General features: G+C 40.1%; 1 protein-coding gene across 7 annotated transcripts in view; it reads left to right on the top strand.

Annotated features, from left to right (window-relative positions):
* The window catches only part of utrn (utrophin), a 144,692-nt gene that overhangs the window by 83,839 nt on the left and 43,913 nt on the right, over positions 1-16,940 (top strand). For all 7 annotated transcript variants that reach the window (XM_026341032.1, XM_026341031.1, XM_026341034.1 and 4 more), the window contains 6 exons: positions 504-676; positions 2,232-2,388; positions 11,167-11,296; positions 13,231-13,499; positions 14,430-14,576; positions 16,782-16,860. In XM_026341032.1, the coding sequence (XP_026196817.1) occupies positions 504-676; positions 2,232-2,388; positions 11,167-11,296; positions 13,231-13,499; positions 14,430-14,576; positions 16,782-16,860 (955 nt within the window). The remainder of the gene's footprint in view (positions 1-503; positions 677-2,231; positions 2,389-11,166; positions 11,297-13,230; positions 13,500-14,429; positions 14,577-16,781; positions 16,861-16,940) is intronic.

Here is a 16,940-nt window from a genome sequence, read left to right as displayed (position 1 = left end):
GAGGACAATCAAACACACATACACATGGAAAAATCGTGCTTTGCAGTGGTGTTGAAGCCACATTAACTCAGCAGTTTGCAATAGCACTGCATTATATTAGTATTGCCTGCTGAATCTCAGCCTAAAATTAGCAAAGCATGCTTTAGCGTGGCCTGGGAAAACCTAATGCAGCATTAAGTCTAGAGGCAGACTTTTCTTAGGGGCTTGCTCCTGCTTGGGTTGGGCCTCCAACTCAGTTAAAGGGTAGTAGTTGATATAATTCTTTGTCAAAGACTCAAAAAATACCTTGAGGACATTTCGTGAAAATATAAACTGCTCTGCCCTCTGGAAATGTTGTGAGCAGTATACCGTGAACTCCCCTAATCCCAGTATTTGCAACAGAGTCAAAAGTTGTTTTCGGTTCATGAGTAATCTGGTGTGTTGGGGTGATTGTGGTTTGAACTTTTAGTTTTTCTCAAGAAATAGTCAGCTGTGACAACTCTTCTCTCTCTATGCATTTGCAGGACATCCAGGCTGAGATCGATGCCCACAATGACATCTACAAAAGCGTGGATGGAAACAAGTCGAAGATGGTCAAGGCTCTGGGAAGCTCAGACGAGGCTGTGTTTCTCCAACACAGACTGGATGACATGAACCAACGGTGGAGTGACTTGAAAGCCAAATCAGCCAACATCCGGTGAGTGAAACTAGAATAGAAATAGAAATAGTTTTTTTTTTACCTTTCTCCAGTGTTTAGGGTCATGTTGCTCAGATTGCAACTGTCTGCTCTTTGCTTCTCCCAACTCTGGGGGGAAAAAAGCAATCTTGGCAGAAGGTCTTGATCGTGGCATTGGTTCAAGTAGGTCTATGCCTCAGTTTGCTATTTTAATCAGCCAGTGAATTGCACATTGCAGGAGTTACTTTCTAGGAGAAAGTGTGAATCTCAAATATGAAATAAGAAAAAATAACAAAAAGAAAGTTCAATAGAAAGGTTGCAAACACTGAATTCCATCGTCTGTACCAAGCAGTCAGTCTCCAAGAAGCCAACCTTTGTATACAAAGGACAACATGCACAGTTCAAGAGTAAAGATTAGTCCACAGCCACTTTTTTATCTCACTAATAATGTACTGTTGATTTAACTCAATATATCTCTGTTATTTTTGACTAGTTATTCACTACTTCACTACTTTTTTTCATGGAAAAAAACAAAAAACAACAGAGTCACATACTTGATAAAGCTCTACTCACATGTCTTTGATTCACTGGAGCCCAGACATGGTATTATTCATGTGGACTATGTTTCCTATTAGCTGCACAGATACTGTTTTTACAGAGATGAAATATACAGCTCCAGTAGGAGCCGAGAGCCACCACAGTGGCACATAAACACCTAAGGACAAAGACAGTGCCATGTCAGCTACAACCTTGGCAGCGATAAATAAGATTAGTGATGGGTGACAATGTAGAGGATGAAGAAAGTGAAGGTGGAAGTGAAGTTGACAGGGCCAGATGGAGATGTTCAAAGACAAAGAGGGAGGTGGAGGGTGGAGAGAAGTAGCACAACAAAGCTATAGAGGAAGGGGGAAAGGTTAGAGAGGCTGAAGAGAAAAGGAAGGATCAAAAAACAAAAAAGTTGTGCACAAAGCTTCTGGGTTAATAGGAGTTTATTCTGAGTAAAGACTAATAGCAGTGTATCAAAATCAAGCAGTGCAGATATAATAGGCTGAACTTGTTCCACAGAGAGAGAACTGAAAATGGAGAGAAATCAGCCTGTGGGGGAGGTCTGTACAGTGCGTGTCGGTTGTGTCCATCCCATTATGCCTTAATTGCAGTACATGAGTAATTAAGGGGTAACTCTCTGTACAGCTTGTTTGGATACATTATGCTCAGAGAAAAGGAGAAAAATAAAAGTGCTTATCAACACACATTGCATGCATGCTGCAACCCACACAACTACTGTGGCAGCTAACTGTGTTTCTTTTTTACAAATAACATCTAAACCAGAAGGGCAACAACCTCTCGAGTGGCCAGCAATCAGATTTTCACTGGTGTTTTGTAGTAATAAAGGCGTTTTAGTTGATCTTTTCATATTTTTCATCACCTTCACACTTTTTATATAATCGGTTTTGTGGATTTATTGCAGGTGCTTCATCTTTTTACATTCCTATTAACCCGCATGGAAATATTTTAAAACGTAAGTGAAAATACATAGTGTATAATAATAGTTTAAGTGGATGGTGCATGTTGGCAGAGCCCATCTGGAGGCGAGTGCTGAGAGATGGTCTCGTCTGCTGGGCCTCCTGGAGGAGCTGTGGAGGTGGATCTGCATGAAGGATGAGGAGCTGGCCAAGCAGATGCCGATTGGAGGAGATGTGCCCACCCTGCTGCAACAGCAGAACCACTGTACGGTATGTACTGTTGCCTCAGGCAATATTCCTGCCACACTACAAGATTTATCATGCCTTGTCCCTGTTTCCATCTAGTTTCAAAAAAGTTTTTTCTCATGAAAAACAATAATTAGACCTATGTGTTTCCTCTGTAGATGTTTGAGCATTTGTAAATTAAGTCACCAGGATGCAGGCTGTAGTCCAGTCCACCTTTTGTTGAGTCCAAGTCAAGTTTGAGCTCAAGTCCAAGTGTAATTTAGATGGCAAGAAAAATACCTAGATGGAAAAAAAAGATTTCAAGACCACTGAATTTATTTGTAATTTTTGTGATGCTAGAAATAGTACAACACACAGTTCCCCCAAGGTTTGCTTTGAAGGATGAAAAGAAGAAAGGAAGAATAAAAGGACAGGAATTTCTGCAAAAAATGCTTAATTTCCTATTTAAAAAAATTGGCAAGTCCAGTGGCCAAGTGTCATACCAAATTGTTTGAGACAAGTCAGAGACAACAGAAAAATTTTCTCAATTGCGGAATATTTTACACTTGGTTGTCTTCTGATGTGATTGAAATTGTTGTTCCGAACTCTTCTTTTAAATGCTCCGAAGTGTTTTTTGCTGCACAAACCTGCTTGGATGTAGCTGGGTTAACCCTTAATGCAGAAGTATAAATCCAGTTCTACATGTCTTAATAAACACTTTGGGTGTGTGCAGACTGTATTTATCTGACCATCTCCTTTTAATTGAATCTTTAAGTCAAAGGCAACTGTATGACTATGACTTTTTGCAGTATTCTTATACTGACTGCCACACCCCTGTCATTCTTTTGAATTAGGAGGAGGAAAAGCACAGGTGTTACAGACAAGACTGATGATGGCTTTGTTCTATTCAAGTGTCCTTGTAAGCCATGCCAGTGAGCTAGCATTATGCCAGGACAGTGCCTTCTGTAAAAAAAAAAATTTACACTGTATACAGACAAAAACATACTCATAACTCACGTAGTAGAATTAAACTGTCAGATACAAAGACATTTTGCAGAGCTTTTCTACAGCATGCTGTAGTGGCCATGTTATTCTCAATTTAGGGTTTATATTTTATGCTGAAGCTAGGTAACCAATTTTCAAATACGTTTTATAATGTCTCTTTATGCCACAGCCGCTCTGTCCTTGAGATTTAAAAAGGCTCAACTACTGTATCATTTTTGTAGCTTAAGCTTCATAAATTACATGCGCTGTACTGTAGAGTAACATGCTGGTCAACTGTCGACATTATAACATAATTCACCTATACAAACAATATCTTAGGTATGTTTTAAGATATCAGCCCCATTCAAGATTCCTGTACCTGTCCGTGTAGAGCTGGCAAAGCACTGTGATTCAGCAACTACCTAGCTGAAGTCCTACAATATTCTTCATCTGTGCTGGATAAGGATGAATTTCCCAAAACTCCATATTTAGTGTGTGTAGGAGACCAAAACAGATGGTTTAGGATTTAGAGAAAACTCTTGAGACTGAAGTTAATCTGCTAGGTTGAAACTGGGGAGTTTCACTACCTGGCAGCATGCAAACACATTTTCACTTAAGGCTTTGGGCTTGTAACGTGGACACGTGTGATCTGACTGCAAAAGTATTTATGTAGCACACAAAAAGCTAAATATGACCCCTTTAACTAAAGTACATGTATTATGCTCTTGTATGTATCCATGGTTAATCTGCTGATATAAGACAAAACATGTATCAGGGCAGAGTTAAAGACTAATATCCAGATCCCTACTTCACAATCAGTACTGTTGCTCCAGCTATTTAATTCTTAGAATCATTGTTATTTATCACCCTTAGACCACACTGTATGTTTTTTTTTTCCAACAAGCAAGCAATCAATACCTTCTTTGTGTCCACCCATTCACACCTTCTGCATCACTGATGTTTGTTACCCGTGTTTTCCACTGTATTATTTATTGTAACTACTGGTTATTGTGATAGTGCATTGGCATGTAATTGCTTTCAGATAGATGATTCACCCTGGGGCTACTGTTTATTCCCAGTCCATTCGCTGCCACCGCGATTGATGTCAACATCATAATGCTTTTCTCTGCAACCTGTTCACCACACTGTTATTTAATTCACCGAAACTCTGGAGAGTCAACACATGTACAGTCCATGTGGACACAAGATCACATGCAATTCTAAGCAGAATCACAATCAAGTTTTATAAAGTAATCATGTAATCCATTTCAATTAGGTATTAGATTTTGGCCGATACAGTACTAATCAGGTCCAAATGGGCAATGCACACAGACATAAACTGTATGTAAACTGTATTGTATTGGAGAAGAGAGACACAATAAACTAAGGGAAAGTTTTGATAAGGCAATACAAATAAAACAATACATACTTAAGAAGTCTATTAAACATAGGAATTTAAACTTCATGCTAACTGATTTAGTGCATTCATACAGCAACTTATTTCAAAGAGAAAATATTGAGAAACACAGAGATAACTGATCTACTGTAGAGACAAATGGGGGCTCCTTTTAATAGCAGACGGCCCTGGTAATGACTGTATAGTCTCTTTATGATTTAATAAATCATTTAAAAGCAGAACAGATGGAAAAAGGAAGAGTTTTCCTCAAGATCGGGACAACAAACAAACAAACAAACAAACAAAAAACAAAACAGCTGTGTCAGCGCCAGATAATGTAAATATTCTTCGTGCCATGTTAAACAGAACTTCTAATTTGAGGCGTTGAGATCTGAGACGATCTTGAAGCTCACTCTGTGTTTTGTGCCCAACACCTTACAAAGAGCCTGAACCGAGCAGATCGGACATGCTCCATTAGATAAGGAATTGGGCACAATAACCGCAGGAGACCACAATCTCCCAGCATCTCCACTCTCACCTTCCTTTTCTCATTATCCTCTTTCAGTTCTTCTATCTCATTTTCTGTCATTCTTCTCTGTGGTGTCCGTCCCTCTCCTGATCTCCTGCCTTTGCATCTTCGTCCCCCCCATTCCTCCCTTGCCTTATTTGCTCACTGTGTCCTCTCTTTGGTTTCCTGTTCATCTTCAGCTCTTTGGCTTTGAGAAAGAAAATAATGGAAAAAGGGAGTTGCAAGTGAAGAGAGCTCACTTTTCATTTTGACTGTGTTATATTTTTCCCCTTCACTTCCCTCTCCTCTGTATTCTTAATAGATTGGCCTGGAGGTCTTGCTGACCCTGAGAGGGATGAGCAGCACAAAGAGCTGGTGCTTTGAACACGTCATGCTCTATTACTTGCTTACACTGAAGCACAGTAGATGCAAGTCCCCTGTGCCGATGCATACATACACACACATCGGAAGCACATACACACACCTGCTGCTCTGTCGGAGAGATGAGATGTATGTGTTTCATATATGGAAAAAGGTATCTGTGAGAGCTTAGAAGGGCTATGTGGGAAAACCGCCTTTCCCACTTTCTTCCTGAGATACACAGAAAGATACCTGTAAGAGGAAAGCTAAGCCACTTAGCCCAGCAGAGAGCAACGGATATTGCTGTTATTAAAAAAGGAAGGAATATATGACAGAGCAGTGGCCTGAACAGTCAGAGAAGCACGTGATAGACAGACAGGGTGTGGCAAATTTAGATTAGAAGCAATGAGGAATGAAAGATGTTTATATGCGAGGTAGAAAAGATAAATATCACACACTTAAGCCTGTTTGTTTTCAGGATACTCCGTTTTATTAGTGTTGCATTAGATTTTGCCTTTGGCAATATGAGAATTTAAACCTGTGATAGTGAGGGGTATCGTCCCGCCTTACATCAGTGACTAGTATCGATCTGTCTGTGTTTTCCTCCACCATAATGGCCATAATAGCATTTATTAATCACACATTCAATTATCCAATAAAAGCCCTTCGTCAGCATCCATCTGATTAAACTCATCAGTCTGCTGTATTCAATTAACAGCGTTTAGATCAAGGAGTGGGAGCTAGTGCTCGTGGGCATTTTAATGACTCTTATCTTTCAGCAACAGTTGGCTTTTTGACTACATTGTTGGGACAGTCCAATGTTCTCTTTTCAAAAGTGTGTATAAATATGTAAATAATGTATTTGAATGTAGATCAACCTGTTAGACTAGAGTAAGCTTAAAGGGACACAACACCCCTGTTCAGTTTCAGCTGATTTTGTCAGTTAGGATTTAGTACAGCTGAATCCTCTGGGATTAGGGTCCCTAGGGTCCCTCCCAACTAGTGATGTAATAGACCTGAATTTGGGGACTATTACATATGTGGTGGAAACCATAACAACTGTTGTCAGGTCTGATATCTCCAGATCACCTGGTTGCTTCTGCAATTCCCTGACATGTCTCATCCTGTTGATGTATCTGTCTCTGGACTGTCCTGTTCCTCCTCTGAGCCACTAACATGCTGTGAACACTCTGCTCCTCTGCTTTTTTTTTAATAATTACTTTTTTTAATACTTATAATATAATGGCCAGATGAAATCCTAGAGAGTAGTGTCCCTTTAAGGAACACACAATTACCCAGTTTAAAGCAAGGAGGGTCTAATAATCTGCTGGTCAACGCATCCTAATCATTATGCCTGCATGATTGATTAGCACCATTGCACATGAACGGACAGGTCATAAAGGAGAAGAAAAACGATTAAATTGCTGTGCTGAACTTTACCTTATCTCGTAGGAAAGGGTGGAGGGTTTTTTTTCCGCCTCATAATTGCTTTGCTTTAAGTAACTTAATTATTTTGTCTGCTTTCTCTGCACTTTATTTGACAAGTGTCCTGAACAGCCCAATCTGGATGGGTTTTGTTATAGTGCAGACAAGTGCAAGCTTTGTAAAACAGTGCAGTACCACCATTGCAGAAATATGTCTACATCACAAATGAGCAATATAAAACTTTACACTGGACATCATGTGTAAAGTGATAAGGACCATTTTAGTTTACTGTTAGTTTCAGCTCTACCAAGCAAGAAAAAAAGATGCATACTATTCAATGAAGTTTTCCCATTGTATTTATTAACTTATTCAAATAATGGATTAGTCAGGCCAGTGGCACAAGCACAGACATAAGCAACAAAATGCCATAGGGGGGCTATTATCTCAGAAACTTGCCTAGGGCATCAACAAGGTGAGGACTGGCCCTGAGATTAATAGAGCATGTCAGAGAGTATGATTTCAAGCAACCACCTACTATCACTAGCTCTTAGCTTTTCTAAGATATTAGTGCATGTCGCGGCAAAAGAGCAATTAACTTTTAAGGCTGAGTCACTCTGCGGCTCCTTCATGAAGTGTGGAACTGTATGCGATTGCAAAATCTAATTTGGCTCAGACTTACAGGCTTGTCCTTTCAAAAAATACTTGTTTATGTAATTTATTATTATTATTTGCTGCAGAAAAATCACAAGTCATCAGTTTTGTGGCAGTTTGTTTGAATATGCGTGAGCACCTTTTGTAAAAGCCTCCTCGAGTCCCTCTCAGGACCTTTTTTGATGTTGAGAGCTTGTGTGTTGTAGTGGTCCTTTTGGGAGGCTTATTTTTTCATGGAAGAAGATGAGGGGCGCAGTAATATTGTGGTGAGGCAGAGATAACAGGGTTTTGAGAGCAGGAGGAGGGATGTTTGGCAGAGCTCTGAAAGTAGCTGTGTTGTGATGTTATCTTATCGGCGCCACAGCACAGGGGCACGCAGTGATAAGAGTTTGCTGTGCTGCTACGGCCACACACAAACGCAGACCTTGAAACAAACATCTCTACAAATGCACACACACACATACGCACAGTCAAGGTCACAGTCACTCATAGCTACAGGATAGATGCCATAAGTATTGTGGAACTGACAAGAGCTTGCTTTCTCTGGTTGTCACAAATCACACGAGCACTGACCATATTCTGATGTGCCACTGTTGAAAACTCTTGAAAAGAAGAATTGTAAAGTAAAGACCTGTCCCTTTTTATCTCTGACATACACAGTCATGTCTTATCATTCACAGGCCAGTTGGGATTTGCTTGGGGAAAAAAAAGCGAAGCTTTTTTCTTAGCCTGAAAGCTGTACATGTGTTTGATATTTACCTCTCATGCTCCCTATGAGCAGTGCGCCCCTGTGTGATGCTCTGATAATGCGAGTGTGTTGAAGTTTCACTAAAAAGACAGATGTTAGGGAAAGGTCTTTGGTGTTGTCCTCTGTCTGAACTGCAAGAATATTCAGTGGCTGGGTGACAGACAGAGATGATGTTTCTACTGTAACAGAGGAATTACTTGCCATTGTAACAACCTTTTGTGTCTTTGTCTGTGTCTCTCTGGATCCAGTTAACATTGAAGGCCGATGTTTGTCATACATTACATCATTTATTGTAAGAGAGTTATAGAGTTTCATGATTCACTTTTGACCTTAGAATGAGCCGTTACGTACGTAATCTGCTCGAAAGGTTTATTTAGTATTTATTGCAGAACTTTACAACACATCACATCACATCAGTAGTTTTGTTCTTCCAGTTTTGTAGCATTGAATCCAGGTGTCATGGGGTCATCCTCAGGGGTCATCCTCCCACACATTGATGACATTGTTATTCATTTCAATGAGATAGAGTATGTTTATCTGCTCTGGAAGTGGACGCTTTGTTTCTCCTGTTAAAGGCAGGTCCACATAAATACAGAAAACAAGCTTTTTTATAGCTTTATAACGGTTCATCAAGTCATTCTGTATTATGTATTATATTTTTAATTGCAGCAGTTTGAGTTATCATCATTTTAGTTTGTCATACCAGTCTTGTTGCTAAGAATCGGCTGCTAACTGTTACTGTAATATGTGAAACTGGCAAAATGATCTTAGGATGTCGTTTGTGCTTACACTGAACTGACTATCAGTGATTTGCAGGTTACAATTTTTTGTGACGTTTCAAAACTGATATTAGAATATTTTCCACGCTAAACTCCCAGTAAAGAGCTCTTCACAGTCAGTTCAACGCCTTTTAAAGCCTAATTTCAGGCACAAACCAATTTGTGGGTGCAAAACAAAAAAATATAAAAAACCGAAGAGTTGGTTTCTACTTTTACGTGTGATCGCAGCTTAGCTGCCCACCCACCTTTTCTTATCTCTGTTCCCCATACACACCTCTGTTCCTCTTCCTCAATCACTTCTCATTTAGTTTCTATCTCTCAAGGTCCCCTGTCTATGCTACCTGACTATTACTGTACGCTGCCTCCATTTGAGATGGGAGGAAATCATTGGAACAGAGCAAACCATTTATTAGTAGGGGTGATTTAATTTGTGTTCAGCAGGATGCTCCATTTCAGCATGAGATTACGTTTGTCTGCAGGAGGCAGTGTGAAATTGTCATTGCTGTGGTCTAAACTTAACTTGTACCAAAACTCACTCCCAGAAATGATTTTTTAAACGTAGAGAACAAAAATATAGTGTACGTCGTGGGAATAAGGTGTGTGAGTAAGCTACTGTTTCTCCTCCTACACCATCATTCTGTATCTTCGTTTCTCATCTCTTCAAATGTTTACTGTATAGGAAACCCAAAATGTGGTCATATGCTGCTTTGTCCATATTTTTAGCATCTTTTTTCCCCACTGCGCTCTTTGATAAGTCTGATAAGTGTGAGAATTTGTCAAAGTGATTCGTCCCTTCTAATCAACTTGCATCACAGTGCCTTAAACTACATTGCCTCCTCACAAAGCAATCACACACTCCGATAGGCAATGAACTCCCCTGGGGTCAGACTGATATTAAAACAAGAATAATTATGCTGTTACATGCCATGCTCACTTGCTCTATCTAGCTTTATCTGGCCTGCCGTGAGCTGCGACGAGGCTTTCTGTTTGGCATGAAGTTAGGAAAAGTGTCTGTCAAATTGCTTTGTGAACTTTTAATATTTGTTTCGGCCTGGAATTTAGTGCATGTCTGTGTGGACGACTGTGTGTGTTTGTGTCATAATTTGTCTATTGCAGTGTGAGCTGCTATATAGGAGAATGAGCAGGATATATGGTATTACTAGGTGGCCCTGTAATGATAACTCCTGCAGGGTTGAGGCGCCCAGCGATTCTTTTTTTTTCTGCGCATCACTCAGCTAATTTCACACCGACCCCAAGGAAATGTTTGGTTTGACCCCGTGCTCTCGCCTTCAATCGCTGCTGTGTTCTCGATGCTCTCACTCCCTCTGATACTGACATAGCAGCTCTCCTACTCACTTTATGCTTTTCCTCTTAATAAAAGAAAGACCAGGCAGTGAAAGTGTTTTGTTGTGCAGCAATCACCTAATTACCTACTGAGAGTTGGTGTTTATCTCATCCATAAGCTAAAGGTAAACATCTGCTCTTGCTGTTTGGTCATGTGCGAGTGTGAGTCAATCAGAAGTGCCTGTCCTAATATAATGAAAATCTGAGCTGACATAAGTAGTACCAGTTGATTAGGTGAAATGTGTCTACAGGAGGAGCAGCAGCATTTCTATAATACATTCTGTTTTAAAATACACAAGGTTCATTTGGAGTTCACTGGCACAGACAAGATCAGGAGATAAAAGTCAGACATACACATACCTGCAGAGGAAATGCATTAATTAGCCCTTTCTCAAATAATGTGTTACTCTGCTTAAATATCCCCCCTCGCTCTCTAAGTGAAATAGATCACTCTGTATTAATATCATAATGAAATGTGTAGGAAATCAATAGGAAAATAAATCTCCAGTATTTTTTCCACATCCTATTAAATAGGGTCATCGCAGAGTTAAATGTTATCACTACATTAAATGACTGAAAGCAGTTTGGAACTGACCAAAGTCCCTCTAACACTCTATTTCTCCTGCAGATACTACGGTCAGAACTGAAGGAACGGGAACACTTGGTGAACAGTACTTTGGACCAGGCCAGGATGTTTCTCGCTGACCAGCCCATTGAGGGGCCAGGAGAGCCACGCATGAACCTGCAATCAAAGACTGGTACATTTGCACTCAATAAAAAGCATCTCCATATTTCTGGATAAGAAAGAGAAGGACATTATTATTATTGACATTGCATTAAAGAGCCACTCAGCTCTTATCACACACTGATATAATGTAATTGCTAAGTCTTGGAGACCTGTTCTAAAATAAGAAATATTACTAAAACTGTTGGTGCAAAACCAATTATAGTCCATATTAAGCACTTTTCCTTAATACAGCAGTGTCTGCTAAAATAAGAGAACAAATGAAACGTTAGTCTGGCAGTGCAGTAGTACAGAAGCAATTGGATATACTGTACCTTACATACCATAGACACTATGCTCATTATTTTGTAGTTGAACTTTTAAGAGAGCTACATGCTGAATATATTTTACATACATTTTTCAAAATTGTGTCTGTTGAATAAAATGGCAGAAGGTAAAAAATATTGTAAATACATAAATATTAGACTATCAACCACAGCCCTTAATAAAGTCACCTGAGGTTCTTCCTTTCATCCTTTGAGGGCTCATTAAAGGGCACATCTTTGAGAACAGGCAGTCTAAATACCCCTGACTTTGGCTGATACTTTTATCTGAACCGATGAGACAGTTACAGGAAATTTGAGGAGAAAAAGAGGGGCACAATATTCAACCGTGTGTGTGTTTGAAGCCTATAGATTACATTACATTTTTTACATAACAATCACAGGACACCTAAGAATCTGAAGTGCAGGGTCTCATTCATCCCTCTCCGTCTCTGTAGGATGCCGCAGTGAAGTCTTGGTTAAGCCAGCACATTTCTCTTCAAACTAAAACCCCACAGTAAATAATTAAACTAACCCAAGGGGCTGTGTCAGGGGTGTGGTGAGACTTCAGAGCGCAGACTGATAGGCTTGTTGTCTGTGATCTTTGATACGGTTATCAAAGCGTCGTCTCATTGTATAAATAGATAAAAAGCTGATTTAAGATCAGAGGCTGCGCTTGTTGTGTAGTCAGCGGAGATGAGATTTCTTCGAGTGGCACCATGGTGTCTTAGCAATTGTCCTACATTTTCTTCTCCCTTTTTTTGTATTTAGTTTTGTATTTGCCACTAAATTGACTTATTGTCTAGTTTGTACCCTGCATTTTGTAGTACAAAAAGAAACCATTACACTGTGTGTACAGTATCTGCATGCAGTGCTACCTGCAGTATGTCTTAGAAATGTCTGACTTGTGTGGACGTATGGGAGAGAGGGAGAGAGGTGAGAGAAAGAGACTGCAGATGTGTAACAGGTGAAGATGGTAATTTACTCATTACTCTGGGGATGAGACCTTAAGACTCATAAAAGCTGCTCATCTTTCCTTGTAGTTAAAATGGGTAGTCCAGGAGCACTTTTCTCTTTTGCCTGCTAATTTCTTGCCTTTTAGTCTGTATCCTTCGATATGTCACAATTATCCTATCTTGTCACCTTTTCTGCCTTCGTCAATGCCTAGATCCTCTGTCCCCTTTTTCTTTTCTCTTTTTCTTGGGTCTCTTTTCATCCTTCCTTCACTACCTTTGCATCCACATTCACTGTAATAGAGACCATAAAGTAAGAAAGAAGGGATTATTCAGTACCTTAACCTAAATGATAAAAAAGTAATATTTACAAGTGTGCAGCCCATGTTTCTGTGTGATCATAAGGATGTAATGTTAATGAAAGAATTGCCCAGTGAGTTTCATAAAGTAGGACTGCTATATCTTTCAGGCTGAAAAACAGATGTTAGATCTTAATCTTATCTGCACTTTTACAGTATAATGTTGATGAGGGAGTTAAGTTTCTGCAATAAATAGTAGGTAGTTTGATGCAAGACTTGAATGAATGAATTTCTAATAAGTATTGTAATCTTCATCAATACCGTGTAGTCATATAGAGTATGAATTACAGATCGATAAAGGGATATAACTTCTCTGTTTTCTTCCTACTTTAGACCTCACCCCAGAGGAGAAGGCCCGAGGGTTAGCCCGGGCGATCCGCAAGCAGACCGGTGAAGTGAGGGAGCGATGGGAGCGTCTGAGAGGACACATGGGCGGCTGGCAGAATCAGGTGGAGCAAGCGTTGGAGCGACTGCAGGAGCTGCAGAGCTCCATGGACCAGCTCGACCTGCGGCTTACTCGGGCAGAGGAGGCAAAAGCTACCTGGCAGCCTGTGGGGGATCTGTTGATCGACTCATTACAGGACCACATTGACAAGACCATGGTGAGTCAGAGACAGCACTACAGTCATCAGACAACCCACTCCTCTGGATGTCAATGTACTACTTTAGTTTATAAATCACATTTTTTAGATCTTAAAGTGAGAATTGTTGGTGAGTACCTCATAACATACTGACTTAACTGCAATTTAACCAAATGAAAGTATTTGCCAAAGCTTCATAACCATGAAATGAACATGACATAAAAATGTTGTGATTGAGTCTTGGTCGTGAAAACTCAAACAGTTTCCGCCCTACTCTTTTTGTTTTCAGAAGAAACCTGTACTTGATTTGATGATGCACTCACTTTGATGATTGTGTGTTGTTTGTTTGCAAATGCTACTCATCAAATTTGAGGATGTCTTTCACCAAGGAGATTTGGCCAAGAAACAGGCAACACATTCATTTAACAAGCAGAAATATGAGAGTCGTTCCTAATAAAGATTAACAGCAAACAAAGGAGCAGCAAAGGAGAAATGTAGGACAGAGGGAAACCTGAAAATAGTCGAATAATGGTACACAGGTTGAACAAGCAAAGGCAACTGTTGCATTCATTTCAATGTGTGTTACAGCGCCTAGGATGTTAATGATGGTCTCCCTGTGGTATGGACAGCCTGGCCTTAATATCCAATATCCAATTAAATCCCATAATATCCATGTCATGTAGGGACCCACTTTGGATAATGTTTATTAAAAGATTACTTACTATAACAACCATGGAAACACTCCTCTGCAGTGACACACAAAATACACATCAATTAAGTTTATATTGACAGCCACAGTAGAAGAGAACAGCAGCAGAACAAAAATGCAATTTAAAACTTTATTTTTTTCTAGTTAGTGATTATGAGGTCACCTCAGTAAACAAGTATAAGTGTAATTAAAATACAATTAAATCAGTATCAGTCTTTAACACTGCAACAACTTCAATGCAGACTTTCAGAGAGGAGATTGCTCCTTTACGCCAGGATGTGCGGCTGGTCAACGAACTCTCTGCAGAGCTGACACCGCTTGACATCCAGCTGTCTTCCACGGCCTCCAGACAACTGGACCAGCTCAACATGAGATGGAAACTACTGCAGGTAAATCCTCCTGAATCATCTGCAGATGTTAATGCAGGCGTGCATCGCAGTGCCACTTTTCTTCCTCGAGCAGTTTATCCACACACTTACCTAAATAAATGCTGTCTTCAGCATACTTGGATCGTGTTTCTTCCTTTTCCCCTCATTCTCCCCATGCCTGCCTGTGATTTTTCTTTATCTCTTCTATCTTTCTCTATGCCTCCCCCAGTTTCTCTCACTGTGTGCATGCTGATTTTACTTTGTGTCAGCCAAACACATGGGACTGAGAATTGTCCCAGTACCTGTGTACCTGTTTTATTTGAATACATCTCTGTGCTCAATGCAACACTTTGTCACTACACATCAATGGACACTATTCTCACAACACACCTGTCACATTCTTGCCTCTCTGTGTGCTTGAGTGTCCTGGTCTGATCCACTATGGGACTCGCTGAGTGTTTCTCAGAGTAGAACATGTCTCAACCCTAGAGGGAAAGTTGTAGAGAAGTCTTTTTGGAAGTCGACAGAAGGAAAGTGAATTAGGGAGAGAAATCCTCTCTGTTAAGTTTGAATGTGTACCATAGAGCATAGCAATGTGCAAAAATAAATCAGCAACTTGTTAGCAATTCTTTCACATCTTTCGCACCACAAGGTCAACTGTCCTACTTCTTTCCTTTTTCCTATTTCAGTCTTTGAAATCACCTTATTTCTGTTGTATTTTTGATTTTGGCAAGATTGAGGGATCTATAATATCTCTAATTTATAGATGTAAGGATCAATAAATGTTAGTTTAGATAGAGGCAGGTGCAGACCTTTTAAATTCAGTGTAAATAGGCAGAGGCGTCCTAAAGAAGTGGCCACCTTCTTAACCAAACAGCAGGGCTTCTGTATATAAAGGACTGATTTCAAACACACTGACATGGAAACTTATTTGAAGTTTTTTTTCTTGTATGCAACCACGCAGCATCATTGCTGCAGTTAACTGAGTTGGGATGTGAGCAGAAAGAAAGTTGTGTGGGCAGGAGAGAAGCCTAAAAAGCGAGTTATGTTTTGAAAAAAATATGAAATCTTGGAAAGAAACCCAAAGTCCTCGCTTTTTAAGTATGAGACTGCCGCAGAGTGAAACTGGGTAGCGGGGCTAATTTGTAGCCTTGTGATATTTCTCCATGTACTGCACAGACCCTCACTAATAGTCTGTAGAATGACCATAAGTCAAATACTGACTCCATGAATGGCAGGGTTTTAGTGGACTGCACACTTTGTCCTCTCTTTTTTACTGCTGCAAGGCCACGACTTCACAAATAAGCCAGCTCTGACTGTGCAGTTGCATGATTTGGTTTTTATATGCAGACATCTCCCATCTTCCTCTCACTAGGACAGTGACCATTATAGCCATTAGTGGCCAGAAAGACGCTGAGCTGTTGGCTCTTCTGTGCCAGGATTCCTGTGTGGGCAGCTGTGATCTGGCTGCTATAATGCCTGAGGTGTCAGTGTGTGTGTGTGTGTGTCAGTCAATATTCAAGATTGCCAATACTACTGCTACTCAAACTGATAAAGTAAACCAACCCCATGGCCACATAGGGCACAGGTGCACTGCCTCAGAGGTCAAGACACAGCTTTCACAGGGCTAGAGAAGTGATTGTGCGTGAGATTGATAACGCAAGGTAGAATAAAGTGTCTCTTTTCTCTGAGTGAACTGCATGTAAAGAATAACGAGCATCACCAATAAGTCAGTCTAACCATTTAGTTTTGAAGCAGAGTTTTGTTATAATAAAGGTAATGTGGAATAGAAGAGGAACTCTAGACACAGCTGTACTATCTGACTTCATATCAGTTATTATTATCAACGGAAACTCATAGTACAACGTGTTTTTTTGTTTTTGTGTGGACTTCTTTGTGGAGTTGAAGATACACCTACACCACCTATTCTATGGACAACATGACACTATTTACCATGGAAGAGTAGTAAAAGTAGTAAATAACAAAATATTGTTTTCATAGCATACTCATAGCATATTCACTATTAAGATTCACTTTATATTTATAACTTTTAAAATAAAAACGTTCTTGCGCTTGAGGTTACAGCAAATCCACCTCAAACTTAATTGTACTGAAATTGAACTCACTCCAACCATGACACCAACTCCAGCCACTGTAAAGTTCTGTCTGTGTGCGTTCAACGTTCAGGTGATTGTCTTCTCTCCTCCCTGTCTGGTCATCATGCAGGTGGCGGTCGAGGACAGACTGAAGCTGCTTCAGGAAGCCCACAGAGATTTCGGCCCCTCCTCCCAACATTTCCTCTCCAGTGAGTACAGAGCCAATTACCTCTGTTACAAAATTAGAAAACGGTGACAGGGCACGCAGTTTGTTTCCACACAGTTACTC

This window comes from Anabas testudineus, chromosome 24 (assembly GCF_900324465.2).
Source record: "Anabas testudineus chromosome 24, fAnaTes1.2, whole genome shotgun sequence".
In the NCBI taxonomy this organism is placed as follows: domain Eukaryota; kingdom Metazoa; phylum Chordata; class Actinopteri; order Anabantiformes; family Anabantidae; genus Anabas; species Anabas testudineus.
Note: the sequence above shows the minus strand (reverse complement) of the source record. Positions and strands in the feature narration are given on the sequence as shown.